We start from the raw sequence: 26,388 nt of genomic DNA, 5'->3' as shown, positions 1-26,388 counted from the left end.
GCACTGAGACAGGTGCCCTGGATGCCAGAGGAGGGTCCAAAGCATGGGCTCCTCCCTGGAGAAGGCCAGCCTTGGGAGGGGAGCTGCACCCCAGGCCACCAACTGCACCTGTTTCTCCCACAGCATACTTTGTCCTGTTGTCGTCCTTCCCTCTTCCCACCCACCTTCCACAACATCATTTTGGGAGTAGGAGGGGTGTCTTCTGACTCCTCACTTCCTCACTAGCAGTTTGGTGAATCAAAAAAGTATATCAAATTGTTCCTGGCCTCAATAAATGTTAGCTTGAAAAATTAGATTACATAATGTGCACCTTACAGCACTATACAGGTCTGATATATAATACTGTTTTGTTTACCAACTGCTCAGGAAGCTAAATGATAAGTGTGTTGAGAAGAGACAGCATGTTTTAAATTTATTTTTAATTCCACAGCACCTAGCCAAATAAACACTCAAAAAATACTTCTTGATTGGTAGCTCAATTCTCTATTGGCATAAAGCCATTTTAATTTGGTTCTGAGCAGTAAAGTATTCCTCTCAGTTAAAATAAGAAATCCACTTGAGTCTATAAATCAGTGGAATGTCATCCCATCAAAAAAGTAATTTAACTCTAGGGGAGCAGATTACAGTGGTATAAGCCCATAGCTGAAACACTGTAAACACTATGTGATGCATTTTACTTGGGAATTTATTTTTTATGAAGATGAACAAGGCTCAATTGTCAATTAGAAGCATTAAAACAGCAATTCCTAACCTACAGTGCAAACAATAGTAGCTTCCACAACACTGAATTTCTTTGAGTTCAGAGTCCTTTGTCAGTAATCCAGTATTTAGCACTAGCTGCTGCTTTTGTGGTTGTTGGTTACTTAAAACAAATTAAGTAATGATTCCAATCTTGGAGGTAAAGTTTCAGTGTGAACTTTAGTAAAACAACCATGAAAATACCTGAGACATAATGTTATTAGAAAATAAGATTTTCTCCCATATTCAAAAAAGCTTTGCAGACTTGTATTTGAAACCTATCTTTTGAAAATAACACATCTTAGATAATAACATCTAATAATCCTCATTTCCTAGTATTTCCCTCTTTCAATGAATAACATTTTCCCATTTAAGTCTCTTAAAACATTTGGGAAATTAAAAATTTCCCAAGCTTGTCCTCAGATATATTAGTGAATTAAGCTTTGTACATATCAGCTACTCATTCACTGTCTCCGTTCTCACTGCTCCCATCAGTGGACTGTCAGTGGGTCCAAAGTTCTTAAAAGACGTACTAACGTTAATTAAGAAAAATGCATTTTCAGGGGTCAAAACAAGGTTACACAGAAGTGAGTACAAAGAAAGAACTTCAAAAGTCTTCCTCAGCATTTAGTGTACGTGATTTCTTGAGATTCTTCAATTTATCAATGGCAGAAGTTACTGAAATCTCTCCATGAATTTTGTTGTCCCTCGTTCGAACATTCACAGCATTATCTGTCTTTTCCTTTTCTCCAACCACTGTGGAAAAGAAAGGGAAATAAATTTTACATCAATGATTTACTAAATATTAAGTCAACAGTCACATGACACAGGTCTTACTGAGTTTTTCTTCAGTATTAATCACTGAATATTAATCTAACGACCATTAGGTCATCCTCTGATAAGTTTCTGGAGGGAAGGAATGACTTCTAATCCCATCTCTCTACTGTCCACTTGAGAGAACACCTATTGTGGTCTTGGGTTACAAATGGGAGCAGGGAGCTCTTACAGACCCCTTGACTCGACCTGGCATACTTGGTGAATCATGGACTGGCCACCAGACCCATGCCCAACGAGCCAACCAGAATATTCTGGAACGTAGGTAAAAAGTTGTTCTCTCTAGTGACCCATACCGTGAGACAATGCAGGAATCTGCAGCCATGTTTCTTGCCATCCATCAAGAAAAAAATTGGTCCACAAGTAAGGGGGATAATGTAGATATTCAAGAGAAGAATAAAGAACCAGAGCAAAACAGGGACCAGGAATGGGGAGAAATAGTCCTGGTAAGGGTTGAGCTCCCCGTTCCAGTTATTCTTCTAATGGTTTGGCTGTTTAATTCTACCTTCCATGTCACGAGATACTCCAACACCCTTCCAACAAGTTCCGTCTTTGCCTAAGCTAATTTGAAATTTCTGCCACCACAAGAAGCCTGATTGAAACACACAATACCTACTACAGAGTCAAAACTTTTGATGACAAACTGCTGATAGGACAACTCTATGCCTAGTTATTTTGCCTTCTACAGAATCTTGCAACTTACAAGAGATAACAGTATCATGCTTGCAGGTATATCAATATCAGTTTCTCTTTATTTTGAATAATTATTTTTTAACAATTTTGTTTATTTATTTATTTTTCCCCCCAAAGCCCCAGTAGATAGTTGTATGTCATAGTTGCACATCCTTCTAGTTGCTGTATGTGGGACACGGCCTCAGCATGGCCGGAGAAGCGGTGCGTCAGTGCGCGCCCGGGATCCGAACCTGGGCCGCCAGCGGCGGAGTGCGTGCTAAGCCATGGGGCCGGCCCTGAATAATTTTTAAAGTCAAAATTTTAGATTCTGCATCCAGTACTCATGTGCCTCAAAAACACTTTATTTTTTTTGCTTAATTCTTTTCTTTTGATCATCTTAAATTTGAAAACTTTTCCACTCATTAGTTTAATCCTAAAGATCTCTAATAAGCCAGAAAAGCAAAGGAGAATATTTCAGGCCTGTCACATGGCTGAAACATAAGTAGTATAATTCTACTGAGATCATTTTCACATTATTTTCCATTGTTAGTTTGAGATGTTAATTCTTGCTAGTAATACTGTACCACAGGATTCATGTGAAACTTTATAACTGTTCTTCCAGCAAATAACAAAGAGTACCTAGGAAAAGCCTTCCTAGGAACACTGCATACTCTTCTTTGTGTATAAGTATTAAACAGTCAAATTGGCATAATCAAGTAGTTATACCATATTCTTTATTTTATTTATTTATTTATTTTGCAGAGGAAGATTCACCCTGCACTGACATCTATTGCCAATCTTCCTCTTTTTTTGCTTGAGGAAGATTCGCCCTGAGCTAACATCTGTGCCAGTCTTCCTCTGTTTTGTATGTGGGATGCCGCCACAGCATGGCTGGTGAGTGACGAAGGTCCACGCCGGGGATCTGAACCTGCAAACCCAGGCTGCCGAAGTGGAGCAAGCAGAACTTTAACCACTCGGTCATGGGGCGGGCCCCCACATTCTTTATTTTGCTTTTTGGAATTTAATGAAAAACAGAACAAAAAACAAGCATTTGGGAAAATATATAAAAATTTAAGTTACCCAAAATAAAATTATACTGAGCCAGCTGCGCATTTCGTATTTTCTTATTTAGTGTACAACTATGATCTAAATCAACGTCAGCCATGAATCCTTCTTCAAAAAATTCATTGGATACCTATAGGAAGATGAAACACTTTTATTATTACATTATATACAGTAGCCAGCTTCCAAGACAACCACAGGGTCCCTACCTCCTGGTATGCACACCCTTGTGCCGTTCCCTCCACGTCGTACCAGGTTGCTCTTTGTGACCAGAGAGAAGGGCAGAAGTGATGGCATGTCCCTTCTGAGATGAGGTTAAAAGACTGCATCTTTCATCTCTTTCACATCACTCCCACTGGGGGAAACCAGTGCCATGCTGGAAGGACATGAAGGCAGCCTCTGGGAAGCCTGCATGGTGAGGAATTGAGGCATCCAAGAACGACGTGAGGGAGCCCCCGAGGGCTGCGGCCTCCTGAGGCGCCCTGAGCCAGAATCACCCAGCCAAGCCCATCCCAGACTCTAACTTGCAGAAACTGTGAGATAATAAATGTTTGTTGTTTTTTTTTTAAAGATTTTATTTATTTATTTTTCCCCCCAAAGCCCCAGTAGATAGTTGTATGTCATAGCTGCACAACCTTCTAGTTGCTGTATGTGGGATGCGGCCTCGGCATGGCCGGAGAAGCGGTGCGTCGGTGCACACCCGGGATCCGAACCCGGGCCGCCAGCAGCGGAGCGCATGCACTTAACCACTAAGCCACAGGGCCGGCCCATGTTTGTTGTTTTAAGCTGCTAAGTTTTGGGGTATTTTGTTATGCAGCAATAGATAATATAAGTATTCTTCCCTAATAGAGCCATGTAGAAAAGAATAACTTAAATATGTGATGTTTTAAAATACCAATTTCTCAAAAACATTAAGAAATAAAGTAGTTATGATACAGCTACACAGACATGATTCAGGTGTTACTCCCAATTACTGAAAATATGGGTTGGTAAATTAATGTGTTAGTTATGCAATGTTTTAAGGCATGAATAACATTCCAAGTCAATGACCTTCACAGACTACATGCCAAAATGATTATGTACTTTAAATGTCTCTGATTTTACCTGAAGTGCATATTTTTCACAAGTTGGCCCCACAGGGATGACCATTACCTGACGAGGAGACAGCCAGAAAGGCCTGAAAAATATAAAAAATATGTATTTTCAAAATGACCATTTATTACATGATCAAACCAAAGATTTTTTTTTTTAAAGTACGACTTCACAAGAGAGCACATTCAGCAGAGTGGTGTGGAAGTAAACCAAACTATATTAAGAGTTAAAAGGCAGTAGAACAGACAAAAGGGGAAATTGGGAATTTTGATAGGAAAGGGAGGGAAGAACGGGTTGGCAGACAGATGGCAGGGCTAAACAGCACTTACCATACAGCCCAGGAATTGCACTCCTGGGCATTTATCCCAGAGAAATGAAAACTTATGTAAATGAGCATGCTAATGTTCATAGCAGCTTTATTTATAATAGCCCCAAAGTGGAAATACCCCAAAATGTCCTTCAGCAGGTGAATGAGTGGTCAGACTGGTGCATCCACACCACAGAACACTATCAGCAATAAAAAGCCACCAATTACGATGCTTCAAACACCTTGGATGGATCTCAAGGGAATTCCACTGGGTGAATAAAGACAATCTCAAATGGCTGCATACTGTATGATTCCATTGATGTAACAGTCTTGAAATGACGAAATCATGGAGACAGAGAACAGATTAGTGGCTGCCAGAGGTTGGTGACAGGGTCGGGGAGGGGTGTGTGGCAATAAAATGGTAGCATAAGGAATCCTTATAAGTAACGGAACTGTCTTGTCTCCTGACTGGTTGTGGGTACATGCATCTAGACATGTGATATAGAACTAAATTCACACACACACAAATGAGTGCATGTAAACTGGTGAGATCTGAATAAGACTTGTAGACTATATCAAGTCAGTGTTCCAGTCATGACACTGTATATAGTTTTGCAAGTTGTTACCACTGGGGAAAACTGGGTAAAGGGTGTGCTGACCTCTCTGTATTATTCTTACAACTACATGTGACTCTACAATTATCTCAAACTAAAATGCTTTTTTCTTAAAAAAAAAAAAAAAAAGATGTAAAGGTGAGTATAAGCAATGTGTGATATGGGAAGTGTTTGCCTTTGCCTCATCAAGAGTATTTACTTTGAAGGTGGAAGGAAATGCAATAGATACTATTACCAGATGGCACTTTATGAATGTATGTATTTATATATTTATTCTTAAATTACAAAAGCAAAATAATACATATGATAAAAGTTATAATACATATGATAAACAGAAATACAGTGTATAAGATGAAAAGTAAATGTTTCCTTTGGAGCTCTGTCTTCACTCCATCCCCAGTCCTACTCCCCCAGGGGAGCCACATTTTAAACATTTCTATTTTTAGTTCTTGGGGAGATTTCCACCACAACTCTAGTAGGTGCCTGAACTCTTGATTTATGAACTGCGGAGAGCATGCACTGAGTCTCTGCAATGCAGGGTGGCACATTTAGTGCACTGACACCATCTCCTATCTCCCTCTCAATCTCCTGATTCCACTAGTTTTTTAGGTTGGCTTTTTTTTTTTTTTTTACCACTTTCACCACTACTGCTCTAGTATAAGACACTACCATCTCTTACCTATGTTAGACTATTTGAAACAGAATCAACTAGAAAGAAATATAAACATGTTAATTCATACTTAGGTAGCATACATATTCATATCTATACTTTTGGCTTATCTGTAACTTTAATAGCTTAGCCACCTTATGACACCTAAGGATATTTTTCTAAAATCACAAATAAAATCTCAGGGATATGCACAGACTCTAGCTACCTAGGACCTTTTGAAGAACCTCTGTTTGGGAAATTTCCTACCTTGTGTTTCCTGCTCAGAAATTTGCTTTGCTAGCCTCCCTAGACACGAATATTAGTGTCCATGCATGTGATCAACCATGAACAAGCATGGCACGTTGATTTGCGATGGAGTGGCACACAGAAGGAGGCACTACGTGGATTCAGTTCTGGCAAGGGTGATGCAGAGACACGGAGCTTCAGGGGGAACCTGTCACAGTGACTCTAGCAGTAGCATCCAGTGCCCAGTGTCAACCGTGGGAGCTGCAGGGACTTTGCAGTGGGGCCAGTAGGTCCTGAAGACAGAACTAAACTGCATGAGCAGATGCTCAGTCAATTTCTTCAAAATGGGAAGGGGGGCAAAAATTTCACAAGTGGTTGCTGGTTGGCAGCATTTCCACATGCTGTAGGATGCACCATCACAAGATGTGTCATCGGCCAGCTGGTGCCCTGACTGCACTTCTCAGGGCACGGTAATAACTAGCAAATCCCATAATGTCGGCTCAGTGCCTTATTTCTTTTGCTGTAAGATTACTTCCATGGTCAGAAGCATTGTTGTACTTCTGACAGCGAATAAGGCTCAGAAAGGATCTATATGGTGCTGCAGGCAGAGGGGTGGCAGGAAAGAATGAGGGATCAGGAGTGATCACTACTGATGACAAACCGAGTCCTCAGAAGAGGTGTAGCCAGATGGAACTTGGTGAGGTCCATGTTGTTGAGCCATGCATGCCCCCTAGTGGCCACTTTGTTCATGAACAACTGAGCAATCACTAGGGCAAGAAGGAAGCTGACGATATAACAGGATGGGTCCTCTTGTATTTGAACACTGAAACACTCCACACAGTGAGGGCCTCTGGGTGAGCAATACCACCTTCGTGGCCCATTCTGAGCGATCATCCACGTTCCTCTCCCCGAAATCTACTTGTCATCTATTTTCCAATCTAATTACTTCTAAGTCTCTGACCCTGAGGCCAAAGCAATAACCAGAGCCCATGCATCAATGTAACTCCATACCTCTGGCCATTTTTCTTTCAGGCGAAGAGGACTAAAAAGACATACCGCTCAAAATCCTGCACTTGAGGGCATTTCCCTTCCCCACTTCATCCCTAAATGGGGCTGTGCTACTGTAGCTGTCATCTTTGGGTTTGTGCCAGCGTGTTGGTCAGAGCCATTGGTAAACCAAATTTACACATTTTCCTCATTAGTCAATGGTCATAAGGCCCCCAGGAGGTTTCCAAGACGCAGTACCCTGGGAGTGTGGGCCATATATTTGCCAGACAGCAACTAGATTTTTGAAGGGCTTGAAGTAGGTGAAAAGATAACTCTTTAATTCTACTGAGTTCCCCAAAAGGTAAATCATACAGTTTTATGCCACTTTGCCTTTGTTTTCTGATCAGGCAAATGCAACAAGAATTTTTTACCTGCTGTTTGGATACTTGCTAATTATAAGGCAGGAGCCACCAATTTTGTCATACTAATTTTATCTTGTTAGACATGATTTTTAAGAATAATAGACATATAGTTTTTCTTTTCCATATCACTTACCATTTTCCCCCATAGTTTTCTGAGAGAATGGCTATCATTCTTTCCACTGATCCCAAAATGGCTCGATGAATGATCACAGGGTTCTTCTTATCATCCCCATCCTTACTAAAAAATGAAAATTATACATGTAAGTATCTTCTTAAGATTCAGTAATAATTTTATCTTCTTACCTTATATTTAAAAGTTATTTTCCTAAACTAGGTAAAACAATGGATTCCTCACAAATCATCTTTAAGCATATAATGTCCCATTTATTAGAAATAAAGGTTTTTTCTTTCAAATTAAGATATCTTTTACAAATCAAAGGGAAATGAAATACAATACATTATCTAGGAAAAACCAAGGTGATATTAGACCACTATCTCTATTACAAGTCTACTGATTATCTTTATTCTAAACTATTGGCTTAGATCAGTTTACTAATATTGACAGGCAATCTTGCAAATCATAATTTTTTAAAATTAACTTTATTTTGAACTATGGCTTACTTCACCAGTACATTATTCAGTGGTGTCAAAGATATTGAAAAAAAAAACTGGTTTCTGTATCTAAATTCTCATTTTCTCATAAACACTAAAAAGGAATCATGAGATGAATTGTTTTGTGAGTTATAAAGATAGAAAATGAAATTAAAAAAAAATGTTCACTGCTGTAATTAGTGAAGTTGAATGTCATTTTACATGTTTAATGATTATATTTCTTTTTCTTCAATTGCCTACTTGTGCCCTTTGTCCATTCACTAGTGGAAATTTGGGGGGGGTGTAATTAACTTGTAAACATGCATGTGTAAATGTATATTTTGTATATATATTGTAAACAAACATATGAAGACATGTTAAGGAAATTAACTCCTTTTCTAATATGGAAAATTGAAAATACTTTTTCCAAGTTTATTTATTTACTTGTCCTTTGCCTGTTTTGGTACTATCTTTTCTATCATAAGATTTTAATTTTGGAGAAGTGAAAGCCTGCCTATCTTTTTCTTTATGAATTTTAACATTAATGTTATATAAATAAAGAACTTTCTCTCCCCAACATAATAAAAAGATTCACCTACATTTTCTCCTACTACTTTGCTGGATTTTTAAAAAATAGTTTATCCAGCTATAATTAACTTTGGTATATAGAATGAAATATGGAATTTCACATTTTCCCTCCAAATGGATAGCCAATTGTCCCAATGTCATATATTGAACCCACCCCCTCCCCACAGATTTGAAATGTCTCACTTCTCATGTATTATATTCTCTCATAAGTCTATATCGGGGCTTCATTGCTTCCTTTATAAATACCACTATTTTTTTCTAATTTAAAAAATTTATTGTGATATATATCATTTGTGGTGAAGACTGTTTAAAACATTTATGTCTACTTTAAAGAATACTTTTTTAAAATTGTGCTAAAAAATATAATATTACCAGAACTTTAAAATGGACTCCTCCTCAATCACATCCCCCTACCCTCTCATCCTTGTTTTTCTTTGGGGTTTTACTACCATTTATTTTCTAAGAAAACCGAGCAACAAGTACACGCACGCCCAGCTGTGTGACGTTGGGGTAGGACCTCCACTGTTGGGGGGAGACTCCCCAGAGAAGAGGCACTGAATGGAGTCCTGGACTCTCTTCCTGAGAGTTTACAGGAACCCCTTCCCGGTGAGTCAGCGTGAGTCCAGGGGAACGCAGGCTCACCACAGTCAACACACCTGGCAGGGCACTGGTGTGGACCAGGTCAGGTCATCCCACAGTAGTACGGTGAGCGAAGTGGCCATCAGTATCATCTGCTTCTAAGGTCACTAGCAATCTCTAAAGCTGAGGCAGGCCAAAGCAGAGAGCTCTGGGTTCTTCTCACAGTATTTTGACTATAGATTTAGAGGAGTATTTTTGGACATCTCTCCCACAAACTTTATTTGTTTTGTTTTGTGACTGTCTTGTTTTCTCAAAACAAGACTGTTTCTCAGAACAAACTGTTCTGTTTGCTAATCTTTGTTCTTTTATTTTTAAAACACTTTATTAGAGAACATTGAAAACATAAACAAAAATAGAGAGAATAGTATAATGAACTTGCCGATATCCCTCTCCCAGCTTCACCAAATGTCAACTCACAGCCAATCCTGTTTAATCCAAATGCATCCCATTCCTGACACTATCCACAACCCCACTGTAAACCTGACTTTTCAAAATGTTCCTGATATCTGTTCCAGAAGTCCACTGGTCAAATTCCCTTTACAGACCTGAAATCTTCACGAAATGCACCTTACATTTAATGATTCCCTCCTTTCTTTCAGAAACAGTTGGAAAAAGCAAATTATGACTATTAATTGTAATGAAGTAAGTCACGCTAAGATCTGTGCACACTTCTCTCAGACAGATAAATTTCACATTATTGCAATAAATGTAATATGCAATGCTGACAAAGTTCTTCTGAGAAAGTTTTATCTAAAAATTGTACCAGCTAGCTACTACTAAAACACACACACAAAGCAAACAAACAAAAAGAGAGAGACCCATTCATTAAACTCACTTCAAATGAGTTATAATTGGATATTGTCATTGTCAGTTATTTCTAAAGCCATTACAGACTGGCTGCAGGCCAAGCCTCTGTCTAGATCCCACAGAAAGCTTTGGGATAGGGGGAGGTGGCTGAGTGCAGTCCTGCTCAGATATATGAACAAATAATTCATTCCACAAACTGAAACCAGCATGGTATATTCATGACTGTTACATATGTTGTTTCTGTGTAGGGAATGAAAGAGAAGCAGGGTGATCCTTTCACAGGCCCCTGAGTACCAGAAATTTCTGTCCCACCATTTATTTTAAAAGAATTAAGATCAGGTCTAGCCTTAAGAAGGGCAAATAGTGACCTAAACTATGCTTACACATCTATACTTTCACATAAACATTAGAATTAACATCAAATTCCCCCCAAATAATCCCAGGCGATTTAGTTGGAATTACATTAGTTTTATAGATAAATTTGAAGAGAATTAAATCTTCATAATATTGATTCTTCCCATTCCAAGAATGTGGCATGAATCTTCATTTAAACAATTCTTTTTTTATGGCCTGTGATAAAATTTTATGGTGTATTGTATACTTCATATAAATATTATATATTTATTATTACATTTATTCCTAGATATTTTGCATTTTATCATTGTTGCTTCTAAAATGCCTTTTCCATTGCATTTCCTAGCAGATTAGTGCTAATATGTATGAAAGCAAATTGATTTTTTCCATTTTTCCCTTATGCTAGCAACTTTACTTAACTCTAGGTTAGTTTTGATTTTTCTCCATTTGATTCTGTTGCATTTCTAGACAGCTTAACATCTACAAATAATGATAATTTTATCACTTTATTTCAAATATTTGTACTCCCAAAACAATTTTAAGTAACAGTACAAACAGCAAGCATATTCACCTTCTTTCCAACTCAACTAAGTTGAGATGTCATTGTTGTTTTCTCATAAATATTCTCTATCATAATAAGGAAATTCCTTTCTGTTCATCTCACTTCACAGGGATGAATGTTAAATTTTATTCAGTGCCTTTCAGCATTGTTGAATGTAATGAATGACAATAACATATTTCTTAATGCTAAACCACTCCTGCCTTCTTAGGAAAAAAACTGTACTTGATCATGGTAATGACCTTGATGCTCCCCTCATACCTAAGCCATGAACAGATCACATCAGTTCTACCTCGAAAACACACCCCAAATATCTCCACTTTCTTCCTCTCTGTTAGTACCACCTTGTTCAGTCATCATCTCTTACCTGGTCTACGGACCACTGCTGCTACTTTTGCTCCCCTTCTCTCGACATTCCACACAAAACCTAGGATGGATGGATTGATGGCTTGGCTGATCTGCTTCTCCTCCACACCCTCCTTGGATGTAGTGTTCAAATTTTGTTGAACAAGTTGGGTTATTTCAGCATAAAGTCCCCCACCTCTCATTCTTTTTGTTCACTTTAGTAGGTTTTGGGGAAAGATGGTCTTGAAAATATGAACTTAAGACACCATCTTTCCCCAAAGGCCCAAATTTATTTTTGAAAGGTCTGTGCTTTCCTCCTTCGTTCTCTGAGCATTTTTATTATTCTCATGTCTTGGTGTAATTCTCTGTATGTAATACTCCAATTATTCCTTCAGCTCTTTAACTTCTCCCAGGCCTAACTCTTAGTGTAGTTCTGTAACTAGTAATCAAAACAGAAGATGGACAATCTAAAATAAAATAATATTTTTGTTGCTTGGACATAAATTGAAATCAATCCATAAAATCATACACTCTGGGAAAATGGTGCTTGTTCATTTATTATAAGAATCTTATTAGGAAAATATTCTATTAAAAATTATTGGATTTAAAACATGCCAATAATTTTTCCTTTTTTGCGTTTATTAACAATGTTGAGTGAAAGAGAACTCAACACATTATCTAATCAACACTACATCTAAAATTGGACATGGTGAGTAGAGGAGAGTTTAAAGGAATGTTGTGATTTTGTGTAATTCAGATCAGGGGAATGGTCTTTAAAAAGAAGTTGGTTCCAGGCAAAAGGAAGTAAGAATTCTCCACCCTCACTCTCTCACTAAATGCAAACACAGACCCTGGAGAGAATGCAAGCAGCAGCTATCTGAAGACTCTGAAAAGTGAATCGTGACAGGTGGATTGCCAAAGAAGACCAGAATTTGAAGTACCACCAAACCAGCAGTTAGTTGTCTGTAATTTTGTCTTCCAGTATTGTGTGGCCTGGACTCAAAGGCAGCTCCATCAAGAAATACACACCAGATGCAGACAGGAAAAGCTTCAAGAGAAATCCTTACTTTCTGGCCAAGAGCCAGAAAAATAACTCCTAAGTTTCAGAAAGAGTGGGGATGGAGGAAATCCTGGTTGGTTTTTTTCCTGGTCTCTTCTCTCCAGCCCCTAGGCATTCCCACAGTGGCAAAAAGACTAATCAGGTATCTAAATCTTTGAGGAAGGGAATCCTTCTGTCTGACCAGAAGGGCTACAATCCCAAGTATATGGGGTGAATCTCTGCTGCTTTTTCTCTCTCTCTCTCTGGCCTCCTGATGCTTTGTCTCTGACACAGATGTAGTCATGGAAAGAGCATGGCAGAGTGGGGAAGCTAAAGCCCCAGCTTTCTGGCCACAGGACTGCAGAAAGAGAATTCAGGGAACCAAAAAGTATCAGGGAAATCAGAGAGAGTAGAGAGCACAAAAGAACTATCCCATAAAGTAGTGTATAAACTCACCTGGCCTCACTTCTGAATTGCATATGCATAGATCTGACCTTAAACAGCATACAAAAGGCTTGAGAACTGAACTATGGAACTTGGCCACTGGGTGGCACAGAAGGTGAGTTGGAAATTACAGCCTGAATCTAACCAGGCAGACTGACTACTAAAAAAGAATCAACAATCTCCTTAGGATTTAAACAAGACCAAGCATCTCAAAACATAATATTAAAAATATCTGGGATGCAATCCAAAACTACTCAGCATATTAATCACCAGGAAAATCTCAACTTATGAGAGAAAAGACAAACAAGAGATTCCAAAAGGAAGACGACACAGATGATGGAATTATCAAAGACTATAAAGCATCTATTATAACCATGCTCCGACAAGTAAAGGTGAACACACTTGAAATGACTGGAAAGATAAAAGTCTTAGCAAAGAAATAAAAGATACAAAGAAAAGAAATTGTAGAACTAAAAAATATAATATGGAAATAAAAAATTCACTGGATGAACACAATAACAAAGGAGATGATGGAAAAGAGTCAGTGAACTAGAAAAAGAGTCAGTGAACTTAAAAACATATGAATAGAAAGTACCCAATCTGAAATATATATGGAAGAAAAAGTCAAAAAAATATAAAAAGAACCTCAGAAAACTGTGGAACAATAACAAAAGGCCTAATGTTCATGTCATCTGGGTCCCAAAAGGAGATGGGAAATTGTACAGAAAAACTATGAACTATGAAAAAAACAATGACTGAAAACTATTTAATTTTGGCAAAAGATATAAACTTACAGATTCAAGAAGTTTAGGGGCCAGCCCCGTGGCTTAGTGGTTAAGTGCGTGTGCTCCGCTACTGGCGGCCCAGGTTCGGATCCCGGGCGCGCACCGACGCACCATTTCTCCGGCCACGCTGAGGTCGCATCCCACATACAGCAACTAGAAGGATGTGCAACTATGACATACAACTATCTACTGGGGCTTTGGGGGGGAAAAAAAAAAAAAGGAGGAGGATTGGCAATAGATGTTAGCTCAGAGCCAGTCTTCCTCAGCAAAAAGAGGAGGATTAGCATGGATGTTAGCTCAGGGCTGATCTTCCTCAAAAAAAAAAAATAATAATAATTAATTAAAAAATTAAAAAAAGAAGTTTAAATTTAAATTTAAAAAATTTAAAAAAGAAGTTAAAAATTAAAAAAACAAGATAAACTCAAATCCACACTCAGACACATCATAATCAAACTGCTAAAAATTAAGACAAAGAAAACCATATTGAAAGCAGCAAGAGAAAAATGAAATATAACATTTAGGGGCAAAATAACTCAAATTACTGCAGATTTCTCATCAGAAACAATGAGGCCAGAAAGACGTGAAACAATATTTTCAAAGTTCTGAAAGTAAGTAACTATCAACCCAGAGTTCTATAGTCAAAGAAAATATCCTTCAGGAATGAAGGTGAAAATGAAGACATTCTCAGATGAAGGAAAACTAAGACAATTCATCATGAGCAGACCTGCTTTACAGGAATTGTTAACGAAAACACTTCAGATGTAAGAGAAATGACACCAAAGAGAAACCTGGAACATCAGGAATGAAGGAAGAGTAATAGAAATTGTAAATATCGGGGTAAATATAATATTCTCCTCCTAAGTTCCTTAAAACATGTACAATGGTGGAAAGCAAAAGTTATGCTATTGCTCGATGAAGGTTTCATTATATGTAAAATGTAATATGTACAACAACTATAACTTGAAAGGGGGATGGTGAAGGGATCTTGCACGGGAGTAAGGTTTCTACATTTCATTTGAAGTCATATAATATTAATTCTAAGTAGACTGTAAAAAAGAAAGTACCTATATTGTAATTCCTAGAGCAACCACTAAAAAACTATACAAAGGGATATAGTCAAAAACTCAATAGCTAAATTTAAATGTAATACTAAAATATATTCAAATAATACAAAATAAAGTAGGAAAAGGGAAATAGAAGGATGCAAAAGACAGGGAACAAACAAATAACAAAATGGTAGGCCTAAATCTAAACATAGATCTTCATTTCTAAATATCATTCTCCAGTATTATATTTATTGTATTTTTGAGTTCTAAAATTTCCATTTTTCACTGGAAAAATGACTGATTTACAAGCCAGGTCAGGGAAAATACAAAATGAGCCTACAGCACCTTGTAGTGCCAGTGAGCAAAGAAGTGCTTGCAAAAAAAAGGAAAAAGAGAAAAGGATGGAGTATGTCAAAGGGCACAGCAGCCAACATGAAAGAGCGCCCACCGGCAAAGGTGTGAGCGAGAAAACTTTCAAATGTACTATTTTATTATAACTCAAAGTGTAAAATAAATATTCATAAGTCTATACTGATATAAATAAACGATTGGATAAATAAAGAAATGAAGAAGAAGAAAATCTTCCTTACAGAAGAATTCCAAATAGTAAGTGTAGATACTCCCCACTCCAGGAGGTGGAGCTTAAGTGTAAGCTTGAATGTAGGCTGACTTAATGACTTGATTCCAAACAATAGACTCTGGAAAGGGAAAAACAGTAACTCTACAGTGGGGAAACCCAGCAAACATTATTTTAACCAAGTGATTGAGGTTAAGATCACCGGTGATAAGTCATATTGATACCATGCACACCCTTGATATGATGAGCCACTCTCAAAAGGTTATATACAGTATGATTCCATGTATATGACATTCTGGGGAAGGCAGAATACAGAGATGGAAACTGTATACACACATACACACAAAGTCGACTTTACTGTGTGATAAGAAAATTATTTTTTCAAGAGAAGTTGTTGGTTTGCAGTGATGAAATTGCCTTTTTTCCTGTGCTTTCCTGGCCAATACCTCATCCTCAAGACACAGACCCAACATCAGCTCTTTATGAAGTCATCCCCCTCCGCCTCTGGGAAAGTGGGCAGTTTGGATCATGTTTTCATGGTACTTTATTCATATCTCTAATCTTACGCTTACTTACCTTCCTTCCCCCACTAGACCATGTCCTGAGAAAATTCAAGTTGCTCTCCAACTAGATTATAAGCAGGTAAACATATGCCGAGTACATTGCCCATATACTAGACATACACTGATGTTTGTTTTTGTATTGCTAATGCTCAAACAACAAATCATTAGGATATTAGTAATACATCATTTGTCACATTCAATCACTCACCTAACATAGGTAAGATTAAATCTAATAGGTAATTGGAAGTCCAGCTGAATTGTAGCACATTGATGATATCTGCCAATAGCATCCTTGATTTTTATATCAATCTGTAAATTAAATGATGTTTGCTTAGAGAGAGTTTTTATTTTTCTTTTAAATTTTATTCTTTTTGAAGGATTTGGTCTACTTACTTTAGGGCCATAAAATGCTCCATCTCCTGGGTTCATTTTCCATGGTTTTCCAAATTCCATCAAGCTATTCTGCAGTTGCTATTTTTTTTTTAAAGAAGAGAACATTTAAAATTTCTACTTATTGTACATCTTATCTTTTTTGTCATATAGTTCAAAAAAGTAAGTTATTATAAATCTTAATTACATTCTATTTTAGTTCAACATATATTTATTGAGTATCTTTTACATTCAATATACTGAGCAAGGATGTTAAGATGTTACATCTTAAAGATGATTAAGATGTTACTTGTTCTCAGGAAACACACACATTTTAATCGGGGGAAAAAAAGATAATTGACTAAATTGTTCCAGTGAATTCCAGGTAAGCATTAGAGAGGGATGCTTTTGGCACTCCTGCCAATGCAAGCCCCCTCTGCCCTACACACTTCCCTATAGGTGGGGCCTCCACACATTAAAAGGCGTGGAAGCTTTGGTCTTGCTCCCTCATCCACTCTGTGTTTAGCTGGGTAAGAAGATCAGGGGGCAGGCCTTGCCACTTCTCTCTTGCTTTTCCTCTACCTCTGTACATGTATCTGGAGGGTGGGGGTGTCCCTGATGATTTACAGGGGTGTGGGAAGAGGAGGCCCTCTTTGGTCTTCAGACTAAGCCACATAAATTCTTTCCAGTTAGCTAGTAGTGAAGAGGCTCAGCAGGAAAGGTGATGGGGTATATATATAAGTATTAATAAAAGGGTTCTTTGAGTCTTCTGGCTATTTCCTGTGAACACAGCTTCTTTGGGAAGCAATGGGCACTCCTAAGTCCCCGCCCAGAATACTGGCAAAACACCACCCAAACTCCTGTCGTCATCCCAATATATTGGTGCCCACGAGGGGGACTGACATTTGGGAGTGAAGTGCCTGACGGGGAAGTCAAAGCAGCAGTGGTCTTCTGGGGCCAAAGCCAGAGATATCAAGAAAGCTGACTCCTGGGGCTTTGGCAGGCTTTTCCAGGGTCACAGTCAGAGTGGGTCAGGAGCTGGTCTTGGCTGAGACCTCAGGGGGCTCCCTCCTGGGCCTAATCCTACTGAAGCAGCTTCCCTTCTACTTAGGACCAGAGAAGGCCACCACCACAGAGCACTTCACAAGCTGGGAGGCCACCCTCCCCCTTCCTCCGTTTCTGAAAGGAGAAGAGACACTGGTATATGTTCACAGAGAAATGAGACTCTGATACAGCAGGTAACTAAGTGATGGAAAGAATCCGGGGGGCTCCCAGGGAATTAAAAAGCCAAACAAAGGCCAGGTTTTGAGGAAGAGCATAAAGCAAGGGGTCACTGTGCCTCACTGGGCCTCTGAGGACACAGGGATAGGAAGGCCCAAAAGGAGTGGCCAAGGCTAATAAAGCTTTTGGTTTATGTGAGGTACAGGAGAAAGCACGTCTGAGGGGAGTTTGAGCCGCTGCACTTCACAGGACATGTCCCTGGACACGGGTGTGGGCTGCCGGCCACTCTGAAGGAGAAATCAAGATCTCCTTTTCTCCCCTGCTGTCTGTCTGCCCTCCTTCCCCAGGTAAACCAAGTCTCTGGCTCCCAATAGCACTGGAGGTCTACACTGTGGTATGTGCTGGGCTCTGGACACATTGATTTGCTTGGAATTGTGTGAGTGTGGGGTTGTAGTGTTCTTAGGGATCTTAATGACTCATGGCAACTCTGGAAAAGTGGGGCGCAGGAGAGATTTGGAGTGAGCTTAATCCAGCTCCAAGGAGCTGATGGCTTCACGTCGGTGCCTGTGGTAGAGGCCAGACCAGAGGTGCTGAAGAAGGAGCCAGAGGATTTCTCTAAAAACCTATGCAACTGGTTATTGGCGACCAGCGCTGAAAGAGTATAAACGAAAACCTGATAATAAATTTAAAGTGTGAAACAGTGCAAGGTATTATTATTATCATTGTTTCACAGAAAACTGGATAACTACATTCTGCAATTAGCCTATTCATCCCAGAACCTGCAATTTAAAATTTCTACTGCAAAGCATTGCATCCTCATGCAAGATAACTGCAGTCCCTCAGGGGTTTTCCATATTCACAGAAATGAAGGGCAAGCACTTGGTTTCCCCCTACCTTCTCAGCTTCATCCCAGAGCTCAATCTCTCCTAGGAAGTTTTCAGGTCTTGTTGACAAATTTAATTGAAAGGAGAAGCCAAATGTTGAGTAAACGGATTGCAAAAACTGCAGACACCCCTTTATTTCTTCTTCAATCTGAAATTAGAGCAAATGAAATATTTTAAACAGAACACTAAATTAAACCCATTTATGGCATTTTTTAAAATAAAAAAAAATTCTTCATGTTAGATATAAATAAAGCATGTTTTTACTATAGAGTACAGTCAATGACACTGTTTTGGTTGTCCATCCATTCCTTACTGGAGTATTCACAGAATGCACACCACATGCCAGGCATGTGCAGGCTGCCATAGGCTCCCGTACAGTGCAGGGCGTGGACCAAGAGGCAGGCAAGGGTACCTCACCGTGAGCAGTGCTGCACAGAAGGGGGAGGGCAGCTGTCCAGAGGAAGTAATAGCCAAGCTGCAGCCAGAGGATAAGTAAGTGTTCTCCCCAGAGAGGTAGGGCAGGAGCTCTCCGAGCAGAGGAAATACCAAGGGTGAAGGCCCAGAGGACAGAGGGGCAGGCTAAGGCGGGGAGCCACAGGGAGCTGCCGCGGGACCGAGCTGCATATTACAGGGAAGAGGGGCACAGAGGGGAGGGTGGTAAGTGATCAGGCTAGAGGCAGGCAGGGGCCAGAGAAAATTAAGTGCTCTCAAAGCCAGGGTAACGTCTGCACTTGTTAGCCTCAGAGCAATGGAAAACCAATGAAGATTTTTTAGCAGGGGGCTAACCATCCAATTTGTTCTTTTGAAGTGTGGGAAATGGTTTGGCAAGACTAGAAGAGAGGCCCATTAGGAAGCTGATGGGGTCATTCAGGAGTGAGATGATGGTGGCTTGAACCAGTGAGCAGCAGCTGGAATGCAGGGAATTTGAGGCATCTGCAAGATACTATCCTTTCATTCATTAAGGGAGAGTAATTGTCTATGTACCAAGCACTGTGCTGGATGCTGGAATTCAGGAATGAATAATATATTTAGGGAAAGTGATGAATAGGGCTTGTGACAAACTAGACATGAGGAGTGAAAAGTAAGGACACCTGGGGTCCTGGCCTGTGCAGCAGAGAGGACGTTGGTGCATCCCCAATGGAGGAGGAAGTGGTGTGGGGGCAGAAAAGGAGTCGGTTTTGGACTTGGCAAATGTGAGGGTGCTTGTGATGGCCAAGCAGCCATGTCCCCCAGACCCTGTAGGACTGAGGTCTGGAGCTCAAGAGGGAGGACTGAGATGCAACTGAGATTGGGGGCTGAGCCCAAAGAGTAACTGAAGCCAGAGAGAGTGCAGAGAGAAGAGCAGAGCTGGGGGCCGGGAGGCTGAGAGAGGGCACCTCTGAGAGGGGAAAAGGACACCACATTTAAATGCAAACCGGTTGGGGCCAGCAAAAAGAGAGACTTTTAGGAGAGAGAGCAGACAAGCAAAGACCTGTGGTCTGTCACCATGGATTAGTTCGAACTTTTTAGAATTTTTATCAGTGGAATCATGCAGCACATTCTCTTTCTCTGTCTGGCTTTTTTCACTCAGTATAATTATTTCGAGATACATCCATGCTGTTGTATGTATCAACAGATCACTCCTTCTTACCGCTGAGTAGTTTGCCATTGTATGGATATACTACAGTTCCTTTATACATTCGCCTATTATTGGCCATTACAGTTGTTTCTATATTTTGACTATTTCAAATAAAGCTGCTATGAACATTTGTGTACAAGTCTTTGTATGGACATGTGCTTTCTTTTTCTCTTGGGAAAAAAAAAGAGTAAGATGGCCGGGTGGTAGGTGTGTGTCTAACTTTTTAAGAAACTGCCAAACTGTTTTTCAAAGTGATTGTACCATTTTACATTCCCGCAACCAGTGTATGAGGTTTCCAGTTCCTCCACATTCTCAACATCTGTTACAGTCAGACTTTTTAATTTTAACCATTCTATCAGGTGTAGAATGGTAGTTCATTATGGTTTTAATTTTCATTTCCTTAATGACTGATGATCTTGAACACCTTATTCATGTGCTTATTTGCCATCTGTATATCTTCAATGTTCAAATATTTTTGCCATTTTTTAAAGTTAAACTTTTTATTTTGAGATTCACATAATATGGTGATTCCTCGTACCGTCTACTCGGTTTCCCCCAATGGTACCATCGTACAAAACCACAGTACATTATCACAACCAGGATACCGACCAAGAGACAGGATAATTCCATCACCACAAGGATATCTCATGTGGCCATTTTATAGCCACACCCACTTCCCTCTCATCCTCACCCTTCCTGGAAACCACTAATCTGTTCTCCATTTCTATGTTTTTGTCATTTCAAGAATGGAATGAAATGGAATCAATATAATATGTAAACTTTTGGAGTTGACTTTTTTCATGCAGGGTAATTCTCTGAAGATTCAACCAAGTTGTTTTCAGTATCAATAGTTTGCTCCTTTTTATTAGTGAGTGGTATTTCATGATACAGATGTACCACAGTTTAACAATTCACCCTTGGAAGGACACCTGGGTTGTTTGCAGGTTTTGGCTATTAGTCATAAAGCTGCTATGAACATTCATGTATATATTTTTATGTGAACATAATTTTTCATATCTCTGGGATAAATGTCCAGGAGTGCAACTGCTGGGTCATATAGCAGTTGCATGTATAGTTTAATAAACTGCCAAATTGTTTTCCAGTGTGGCTGTACCATTTTACATTCCCAACAGCAATGATGAGTGATAACAGTTTCTCCACATACTTGCCAGCATTTGGTGTTGTCACTATTTTTTATTTTAGCCATTCTGCTAGGTATGCAGTGATATCTCATTGTAATTTTAATTTGTACTTCTCTAATAGATAATGATATTAAATCTTTTTATATGCTTATTTGCCATCTATATACCATCTTTGGAAAATGTCTGCTCATGTCTTTTGTCTATTTTCTAACTATACTTTTTATTATTATTGAGTTTTGAGAATTCTTTATATGTTCTAGATACTAGTTCTTTGTCAGATATATAGTTTGCAAATATTTTCTTCCAGTCTGTAGCTTGTCTTTCATCGTTTTAATAGAGTCTTTCAAAGAGAAAAAGTTTTAAGTTTGATAAAGTCCAATTTATCAATTTTTCCTTTTAGGATTGTGCTTTTGATGTCAAGTCTAAGAACTCTTTGTCTAGCCTTAGACCCTAAACATTGTCTTGCATGTTGTTTTTTAAAGTTTTACTTTTTTTTTTTTTTTTTTTTTTTTTTTAAAGATTTTATTTATTTTATTTTTCCCCCCAAAGCCCCAGTGGATAGTTGTGTGTCGTAGCTGCACATCCTTCTAGTTGCTGTATGTGGGACTCGGCCTCAGGATGAACGGAGAAGTGGTGCCTCGATGCGCACCCGGGATCCGAACCCGGGCCACCAGCATCGCAGCGCGCGCACTTAACCACCAAGCCACAGGGCCGGCCTAAAGTTTTACATTTTATATTTAAGTCCACTGTATTAGTCTCAGTTCTCCAGAGAAACAGAACCTGTATACATGTGTGTGTAAAGAGATTTATTATAAGGAGTTGGCTGACGTGTTGATGGAGGCTAAATCCTAAGATCTGCCATCAGCAAGCAGGAGAACCAGGAGAGCTGATGATGTAAGTTTCAGCCCAAGTCCATAGGCAGGAGAAGACTGATGTTCCAGCTCAAAGACAGGCAGAGAGAGAGAATTCTCCCTTACTCAGCCTTTTTGTTCTATTCAGGCCTTCAATGGGTTGGATGAAGCCCATCCACATTAGGGAGGGCAATCTGCTTTATTCAGTTTATGGATTCAAATGTTAATCTCACAGAAATTATAAAATTATCAATTATAAATTAATCTCATAGAAACACCCTTATAGACACACCCAGAATAATGTTTAACCAATTATCCGGGCACTCCATGGCCTACTCAAATTGACACATAAAATTAACCATCATATCCATCATCCATTTTTAGTTAATTTTTATATAGGTGTGAAGTGTAGGTTGAAATCCTTTTTTTTTTTTTTTTTTTGCCTGTGGATTTCCCATTGCTCCAGCACCATTTATTGAAAAGTTATCTTTCCTCCACTGAATTGGTTTTGCACCTTCGTCAAAAATAACTTTGCTATATTGTGTGAGCCTATTTCTGGATTCTCCCTTCTGTTCCACTGATCTATGTGTTTAGTCCTCTGCCAATATCACACAGTCTTGATTTCTGTAAGTCTTGAAATCAAGTAGACTTACTTCTCCCACTTGATTCTTCTTTTTCACCAAACTATTCTAGAGTCTTTGCCTTCCCATGTAAATTTTGGAATAATCTTGTGTACATCTACAAAAAAAATTTTGCTGGGATTTTGATAGGAATTGCATTAAACCTCTATATCAATTTGGGGAGAACTGACATCTTTACTACATAGAGTATTCCAATCTGTGAACACAGTATGTCTCTCTATTTATTTAGACCTACTTTGATTTCTTTCATCAGCATTTTGAAGCTTTTAGCATACAAGGCTTTGGCGTATTTTGTTAGATTTCCCCCTAAATGTTTCTTTCTTTTTTTGAGTGATTACAAATGACATTGTATTTTTAATTTGAGCATTCACATGTTTATTGCTAGTATAGGGAAATACAGCCAATTTTTGCACATAGACCTTGTGTCCTGAGACCTTGCCAAACTCGCTTATTAGTTCTAGGAGGTTTATTTCTTGGGATTTTCTTTGTAGACAATCATGTCATTTTAAATAGCAATAGTTTAATCCCTCTTTTCCAATCTGTATGCCTTTTATTTCCTTTTCTTGCCTTATTGCACTGGTTAGAACTTCCAGTACTATGTTGAATAAGAGGGATGGGAGCAGACACCCTTGCCTTGTTCCTGATTTAGGGGGAAAGCATTCAGTAGTTCACCATTAAGTACAATGTTAGCTGTGGATCTTTTGTAGACACTCTTTTTCAAGTTGAGGAAGTTCACCTCTATACCTAGTATTCTGAGTGTTTTTATCATGAATGAGTGTTGAATTTTGTCAAATTATTTTTCTTGCACCGACTGATATCATCATGTGATTTTTCTTCTTTAGCCTGTTAATACGGTGGATTGCACTGACAGATTTTTGAATATTGAATTAGCCTTACATTCCTAAAGGCTAAACTCCAATTGCCAATGATGTATAATTCTTTTTATATATTGTTGAATTCTATTTGCTAATATTCTGTTAAGGATTTTTGTGTCTGTATTCCTGTGGCATATTGGTCTGTAGTTTTGTTTTTTTGTACTGCCTTTGTCTAGTTTTGGTACCAGGTAATCCTAGCTTCATAAAATGAACTAGGAAGTGTTCCCTCCTCTTCTGTTTTCAGAATAGACTATATAGAATTGGTGTTAATTCTTTAAATGTTTGATAGAATTCTCCAGTGAAACCATCTGAACCTGGAGATTTCTTTTTGGGGAGTTTTTAAACTACAATTCAATTTCCTTTATAGTGACAGGGCTCTTCGAATGATCTATTTCCTACTGGGCGCTTTATGGTAGTCTGTGCTTTTCAAGGAATTAGTCCATTTCGTCTAAGTTGTTAAATTAACGTGTGTAGAGTTGTTTATCATACTCCCTTATTATGATTTTGATGTTTTCAGGATCTGTAGTGATATCCCCTACTGAATCCTGGTATTGGTAATTTGTGTCTTCTCAATATTTTTCTTTGTCAGTCTTGACAGATGTTTGTAAATTTTGTTAATCTTTTCAAAGAACCAGTTTTTTGTCTCAATTTTTCCTATTGTTTTTCTGTTTTCAATTTCATTGATTTCTGCTCTAATCTTTATTATTCTTTTTCTTTTTTGATTTTCTTTTCTTTTTCTTCTCCCCAAAGCCTCAGTGCATGGTTGTATATCCTAGTTGTAAGTCCTTCTAGTTCTTCTATGTGAGCCACCACCACAGCATGGCAACTGACAGATGGGTGGTGTGGTTCCATGACCAGTAAACAAACCTGGAGCATGAGAACTGCCAAACTTTAACCACTAGGCCATCAGGGATGGCTCTGCTCTAATCTTTATTGTTTCCTTCCTTTTTACTGTTTAGGATTTATTTTGCCCTTCTGTTTTCTAGATCTTGAGGTGGGAGCCTAGATTATTGTTTTGAGACTTTTCCTCTTTTATAATATTTACATTTAGTGCTATATATTTTACCTTTTAGTACTGCTTTTGCTCTGCAGCATAAATTTTGATATTTTGTATTTTCATTTTCACTCTGGTCAGTTTATTTTTTTCCATTTCTCTTGAGATTTCCTCTTGAATCCATAGATTATTTAGAAGTGTGTTTTCAGTTTCCAAGTGTTTGGATACTTTGCTGTTATCTTTATTTTATTTATTTCTACTTTAATTCCACTGTGATCAGAGAAAACACTTTGTATGACTTCAATTTTTTAAAATTTGGTTAAGGTTTGTCTTATAGCCCAGGATATAGTCCATCTTGGTATATACGTTTGGTGGGCACTTGAACAGAATGTGTATTATGCTATTGTTGGGTGGAGTGTTTTATAAATAACAATGAGATTCTGTTGATTCTGTCTATTTCTCCTTTCAGTTCTATAATTGTGGATTTGTCTATTTCTCCTTTCAGTTCTAGCCTCAAATATTTTTCAGCTCTGTTGTATGGTTTTTACACATTTAGCATTGCTATGTCTTCATGGTGGATTAACCCTTTTATCATTATGTAATAATGTCCCTCTCTGTCTTTGGTAATTTTCTCTGCACTCTACTTTATCTGATATTAATATAGCTGCTCTTGCTTTCTTTTGATTAATGTTTGCATAATATATCTTTTTCCATCCCTTTACTTTCAACCTGCCTATAATGCTATATCTGAAGTATGTTTCTTGTAGACAGCACATAGTTGGGACATATGTTTTAATCACTCTGCCAATCGCTATGTTTTAACTGGTTTATTTAGACCATTTACATTTACTATAATATGTTAGGACTTAAGTTTGCCTTTTTTGTTGTATTGTTTCCTTCTTGTACTCTCTTGTTATTCATATCTCTGTTTTTTTTCCCTGCATTTCTATGGGTTAATTTGACATTTTTTAGAATTCCTTTTTATCTTTTTTTTTTTTTTTTTACTATATCTCTGTGTATAGCTTTTTTTTTAGTGGTTTCTCTAGGTATTACGTAACTTATCACAGTTCACTGATGTCATCATTTTACCAGTACAAGTGAAGTGTATGAAACTACCTCCCTTTACTCTCCCCCATTTATAGTATAATTTTCTTAAATATTTCCTCTATATATGTTTAGAACCACATCAGACAGTGATATAATTTTTGATTCCACCACTAAATATAATTCAGAAAACTCAAAAGGAAAAGGAAAATGTATTATATTTACCCATGTTTTACTTTTACAATTGTTCTTTCTTCCTTCCTAATGTTTCAAGACTCCTTCTTTTATCATTTCCTTTCTGTTTAAAGGCTTTCCTATAGCCATTCTTTTAAGGTAGGTCTAAGGTCTTGATTCCTCCTTCATTCCTGAAGGATATTTTTTCTGGATATTAAATTCTGGGTCGGCAGTTCATTCAGCATTTGAAAAATGTTGTGCCACTTCCTTCTGGCCTCCATAGTTTTTGATGAAAAATCTGCTGTCATTCAAAAATTTTTTTTCTTAAAGGTAATGCAGCATTTCTCTCTGTTCGCTTTCAAATTTTTTTGTCTTTAGTTTTCAGAAGTTCGGCTATGATATGTCTTGGTGTGGATTTCTTTGGGTTTATCCTGTTTGGAGTTTTCTCAGCTTCTTGAATCTGCAGGTTTATGTCTTTTGCCCAATTTGGCAAGTTTTCAGCTGTTAAGTCTTTGAGTACTTTTTCACCTCCACCCTTATTTTCCTCCTCTTCCAGAACCCTGGTGACATGAATATTAGATATTTTTTTATACTCCCAGTGGTCTCTGAGATTCC

General features: G+C 38.3%; 1 protein-coding gene across 2 annotated transcripts in view; it reads right to left on the bottom strand.

Annotated features, from left to right (window-relative positions):
• Nucleotides 1–395: 395 nt before the first annotated feature.
• Nucleotides 396–26,388, bottom strand: part of TARS3 (threonyl-tRNA synthetase 3) — a 64,325-nt gene continuing 38,332 nt past the window's right edge. Inside the window, exons 13-19 of one of the 2 annotated variants that reach the window (XM_004431882.3) lie at nucleotides 18,445–18,582; nucleotides 16,354–16,431; nucleotides 16,169–16,269; nucleotides 7,757–7,861; nucleotides 4,411–4,483; nucleotides 3,325–3,439; nucleotides 396–1,494 (exon numbers count right to left, since the gene is read on the bottom strand). In XM_004431882.3, the coding sequence (XP_004431939.1) occupies nucleotides 1,346–1,494; nucleotides 3,325–3,439; nucleotides 4,411–4,483; nucleotides 7,757–7,861; nucleotides 16,169–16,269; nucleotides 16,354–16,431; nucleotides 18,445–18,582 (759 nt within the window). In that variant the 3' untranslated portion in view covers nucleotides 396–1,345. The remainder of the gene's footprint in view (nucleotides 1,495–3,324; nucleotides 3,440–4,410; nucleotides 4,484–7,756; nucleotides 7,862–16,168; nucleotides 16,270–16,353; nucleotides 16,432–18,444; nucleotides 18,583–26,388) is intronic. The other variant, XM_087428845.1, reaches the window with a different exon arrangement.

Source organism: Ceratotherium simum, chromosome 3, assembly GCF_057802395.1.
Source record: "Ceratotherium simum simum isolate JZ-2026a chromosome 3, ASM5780239v1, whole genome shotgun sequence".
NCBI lineage: Eukaryota > Metazoa > Chordata > Mammalia > Perissodactyla > Rhinocerotidae > Ceratotherium > Ceratotherium simum.
The sequence above is the reverse complement of the archived record's forward strand: the minus strand, read 5'-3'. Positions and strand labels throughout refer to the sequence as shown.